Consider the following 4,963-nt stretch of genomic DNA (forward strand, 5'->3'; position numbering starts at 1 on the left):
CCATGATTTTGGAATGAGATGTTGAACGAGCAGGTGTCCACATCCTTTTGGTAATGTAGTGTATATGGTGGTGGTGGTGGTTGTGCATGTTAACTGATAATGACTCTGAGAATACAGAAGACCTATTGAGGCAGAACTGGAATTCCACCGTCTGCAATTACTGAACAACGGGGAGCAAGAGAGGTATTTGGGGTGGAAGAGAGAAAGTGGGAGAGGTGAAAGAGAGGGAGGTTGAAAAGGAGGGGTAAGGAGGTGTGAAATCATATCTGAACTCCAGGAAGAGGCCTTGTTCTGCCCACACACCTGACTCATATTACTGTGTGTGTCTGTGTGTGTGTGTGTGTGTGTGTGTGTGTGTGTGTGTGTGTGTGTGTGTGTGTGTGTGTGTGTGTGTGTGTGTGTGTGTGTGTGTGTGTGTGTGTGTGTGTGTGTGTGTGTGTGTGTGTGTGTGTGCGTGCGTGTGTGTGATGGTGAATGTGTATCTTTAAGACAGCATGAACACAAGGTTTTTATCCGTTTACTTTATTCTAAAATAAACAGACAGGAGTATACATTAAATGAGATGATACATACAGTAAAATAATAATAGAGAATATTAGATCAAGATAATATATGGTAACTAAATGTATGCAACAGAAAAAACACGTTTGACCTGATTACATTCCCGCAAACTGGCCAATACAGGGCTTGTACAGGAGACAGTGCTTTCAGCACCTGGAGTACAGAACATCCTCCATAGTCAATAACAAAACATCTCTTCCATCCACACTAAATCATATTGCCACTTAACGAAACAGAATGCAGGTATAATATCCTCAATCCGGGATACAGTACATGTACTACTTCCAAACAGGCTCACAGCTTTGACAAGGTGTGCCTTCGCTTTCATCTGTTAGGGCCATTTACAAATCTGTCTTTCTGTTGTTTTTTTAAGTGGTATACTAGCTACAGTACAGTTAACATCTATGTTCCGAGATAAAACTGCATGCAACAGTTTGTCTGAATGGATCGTTTAATGCAAGAGAAAAAGACGAGCACGGATATGTTTTACAATACGGGTACGATATGCATCATCCATATAGGATGTGACACTGCGGAATCCGTGTATAACAGTCAAAAACATACACACAGACACACGTTATAAGGCACTGCAGTAGAGCATATATGTAGCAGAAAGGCTGGAGGTGGTGGTATATGCACCTGCGCACTTCTGTGTAGTAGTACAGAATCAGGTTCACTCTCTCTCAATTTTCCAAATAACAGTTATATGTCATAGGTGAGCACGGACAATAACTGTGCATATTGTTGTAACAACACTCTACTATAAAAAAAACTTCAATATTGCTTGTGTACAAAATAGATTCTAAAATACATTTAAACATTTAACACATGGGCATCTTTAAGAATGATAAAATACTAGTTACCCATTTGGGTTGGTCTGGAGATGTATTACTTCAAAAGTGTATTCTGAGTTTATTTTGTTACATTCTGAGAGTGTGTTTCCTATAGAGTGTCTTGTCTGCTTTTGTTTTCATTGAGACAGTGTCTTGTCTGTTTCTGTTAGACAGTGTCTTGCCTTTTGCCAACAATCTAACACATCGTGGGGCCAAAGGAGTCGCCCAAACTATAAGTATTCCTCCTTTTTCTCTGGTGGGGAACTTTTAACATTTGGTCTGCAATTTAAAAGAAAAAAACATGTTTCAGTAAATGTACACTTGTATTCTCAGAGAACAAAACCAAAAGGCACATATCTACAAACCCAGAAATCATAGGATATCAGTGAAGCAGAAATCAACAAAACATGACATGACAAATCTTCCCTATACAATTAAAGTTCAGTAAATAAACGATAAAAGGACAAAATGGAGTTTCTAGTAAAGGGTTCACAGGATGAAATACAGTAATGCCACCCCTCTAGTCTGAAAGGTGGGGTCTAACCACCTAACCATACTTCTCCTTTCAGAGTCCCTATTTACAAACAACCTCAAGGGGGTGAGGGAAAGGGGAGTGGCAAGCTCTTAAAGGTGTGGGGGACATTTTGTTGACCGATAACTTAATATCAGAGACAGATAAGGTGCAGACATTAAGGAAGGGAGTGTGGAGCTGGTGGGAGGGAGGTAGAGGGGTGCGACATATGCTATAGCGGAGAGACAAGGGTCCACACTTTGAATCTAGGAAGGAGCAGGGAAAGGGGAAACAGTGAGTGTAACTCGGACAGTCCTCGAAAAAAGGCAGGGGGTGGTCAGTCAGGGAAACTAGTCTCACTCAACAACTCTGCCCTGAATTAGGGAAGAGAAGAAGACAGGCAGAGAAGAACAGCATTAGAGGAGAGGAGACGAGAGGGGAAAGAGAGACACATCAAAACTCACTGCTTCATCGTTACAGGCAGCTAGCTCTCTGCTGTTAGTGAGTGAATGAGTGCTTGATGCTACATGTTAGGTAAGGATGAATGAAAAGAGGTGCTAGCCAGGCTTTCATTAGCTCTGTGGTTAATGAGTGAAGATGGTTGATTCTAGGTGCTCATGCAGTGTTTTTGAAAGTGAAAGCATGTTGGCGCTAAGTGAAGCATTGGAGGATGAATGATGGAGAAGTTAGCAGAAGCTCGTCAGTCACAGCACACAGATCATTTGTTACGATCATGTGTTCTATGCCATGGAATAGATCTGATATGATGTCCAAATCTGTTGGGTTTATGATTGTTGGTTTTGTTTGGTTTGGAAACAGTTTGGTCGTGTTGGAACCATAATCTTTTTTGACAGCTAGTATACAGTATCTTACATTATTGTTGATATACCTAGTCACTTGAGGCACACAGTAATAGTACTTTGGGAGGGGAGGTCTTAAAAACAAGAACTTTTCTGGAAAATGTTGTTGGTGGTTCAACATTTTATTTCTTATTTTGAAGACAAATAAACATACTGTTTATAAAAGCAATATAAATAATTAAAAGTCCTGGTCAATAAACTAGTGTAGTACATGTGTTTCACATCAGTTAGACCTACCATAGGTACGCACATAAAGTAAAACAAAAAACGTATTAAAATATTTCATTCTATTATCTTTGAAGTGGGCTTTTAGGTAGTTTGGTCATGTTTGTCCTTTGGTAATGACTCTTAGAGGACATCTGCTGAAGATGGGCTCATAACGGTTTTAGCAGAAGTGGAGGAGGTCCTTCAAGACCTGTGCACCCCCATTCTGAGTATAATGGAACACTCCATACACAAAGGCTTTACCAAGAAGAGGGGCCAAACAACCAGAAAACGGGGGGTATTGAACGGTTCTTAGAAAAGTTAAATGGTTCTGTTATCGGAAGCCCGATGAACCAACCTTTTCACCCAAGTTAATGTATGTTGAAGAGCCATGATAAAGAGTCAGTAGTATTGGGTTGTGGATTGAAGCAGAGAAATGTGAGTTTGCGTTCAGGGGGTCTAGATGGCCTGAGTGGATACTTGTATACTTTCATTTCAGTTGGCTAGATGGACATACAATGGTATTTAGTAGTATAGAATAGAGTAGTACAAAATGGATCTTGAATGTCCATTGAAAATAAAGGTTTTCTATAAGAGTTGTTTGTCTATTGAACACCAGAATAATAAACCCCTGAGTTGAACTGAATCTCTGTTTTTTTTATAACAGTTGGTTTTTATAAGAGATCAGCCAGTGGTCCTTACCCCATTCATTCTCTGAGATATATAACATGTGGATGATCGGTATTGTGTAGACTTGGATGTGTTAACGAATGAAGCATGATGTTAAGGCATACAATAATGGCCATCTCTCTCTCGTTAAAACAACATTTCTGTTAGCTCACAACATATTCTACCTTTCCTTTACATCTGATTCGAACTGATGACCTCATAAGATGTTCAGAGGAATCATTTTGTGGAAACTGATTTCAATTCTAATCAGAAGGTTAGCCCTTTATATAGTGTCATCAACTACATTCGATTGGAATGTTTAAGTGTTAAAGGCCACAACGCAACACACACAAACACACAGCTCCAACCAGGAAGCATAGGACATGCTAACCAAAGCCACGAAAAGACAAAACTGTATTTTTTGTATTTTTTCTTTGATCATATTTGTCCCACAATTTACCTTTAGGCATTACCTATGGCTCCTCTACACAGTAACTTACTTTGGCATTACTTTATTGTTTTTTGTTTTAGTTTGCATAGAGGAAGACTGTTTTACAAATAGTTTTTTTATTCACGTCTATTAAAGTGCAAAAACTGAATTATCAACTGTATCTTACGGTCAAATTCAGGAGGCTGTCTGTTATAAAGACAAACGTCCAGTATACGTTAAATAATGTTTAAGTAAGGGATAATCAACAGGGGAATATGCGTTCTATGGAAAATAATGAATGACGCTCAAGCGGAGTGAAAGTGACCTTCCAACGAGTTGCATTATTTTCCAGAGAACACATAGTTGATTATCCCTTTTATACCATGGCTATAATTTAACACATTTACCACTAGAAATGTATTCAACATCTACTGAAGGACCTAGCAAGTTTACAAGATAGTGACTGTAGTTGCTGTGTTAACCAAACAAACAGACTTGCTAGTTTCGCTAACAAAACCATCAGTCCTGGCTTGCTATTATGAAAATGTAATTCAACAATGACAATAATGTTTTCAATTTGACTTTTGCGTTCAAAAGCAGGTCAAATAAAACATGTAAAAATGAACTATAGCCATTGAATTCTACCGTGCAAATATACCGTGCATTATAGGGAAATAATGCATGCTCTAGAATCCCATTCAAGCCAATCAGAAAAGAGGATTCAACAATGCTATGGTATAATGTCTTTTAAGCCACATGACAGATTTTATTCACATAAAAGGTTAATTGAGCAACATCACCATCCTGTCAATGACATGTATTGCAATAAAATATACAAGTTTCAGCTCAACAATATGTTCTATAGAATAAATGTCATCCGAATTCGTAAGGGTTT

General features: G+C 38.7%; 1 protein-coding gene across 2 annotated transcripts in view; it reads right to left on the reverse strand.

Annotated features, from left to right (window-relative positions):
* Positions 1-512: 512 nt before the first annotated feature.
* Positions 513-4,963, reverse strand: part of LOC115139354 (claudin-19-like) — a 19,746-nt gene continuing 15,295 nt past the window's right edge. Inside the window, exon 5 of one of the 2 annotated variants that reach the window (XM_029676631.2) lies at positions 513-1,673. In XM_029676631.2, coding sequence (XP_029532491.1) covers positions 1,625-1,673 — 49 coding nt within the window. In that variant the 3' untranslated portion in view covers positions 513-1,624. Of the gene's footprint in view, positions 2,280-4,963 lie in introns of both variants that reach the window. The other variant, XM_029676640.2, reaches the window with a different exon arrangement.

Source organism: Oncorhynchus nerka, linkage group LG2, assembly GCF_034236695.1.
Source record: "Oncorhynchus nerka isolate Pitt River linkage group LG2, Oner_Uvic_2.0, whole genome shotgun sequence".
In the NCBI taxonomy this organism is placed as follows: Eukaryota; Metazoa; Chordata; class Actinopteri; order Salmoniformes; family Salmonidae; genus Oncorhynchus; species Oncorhynchus nerka.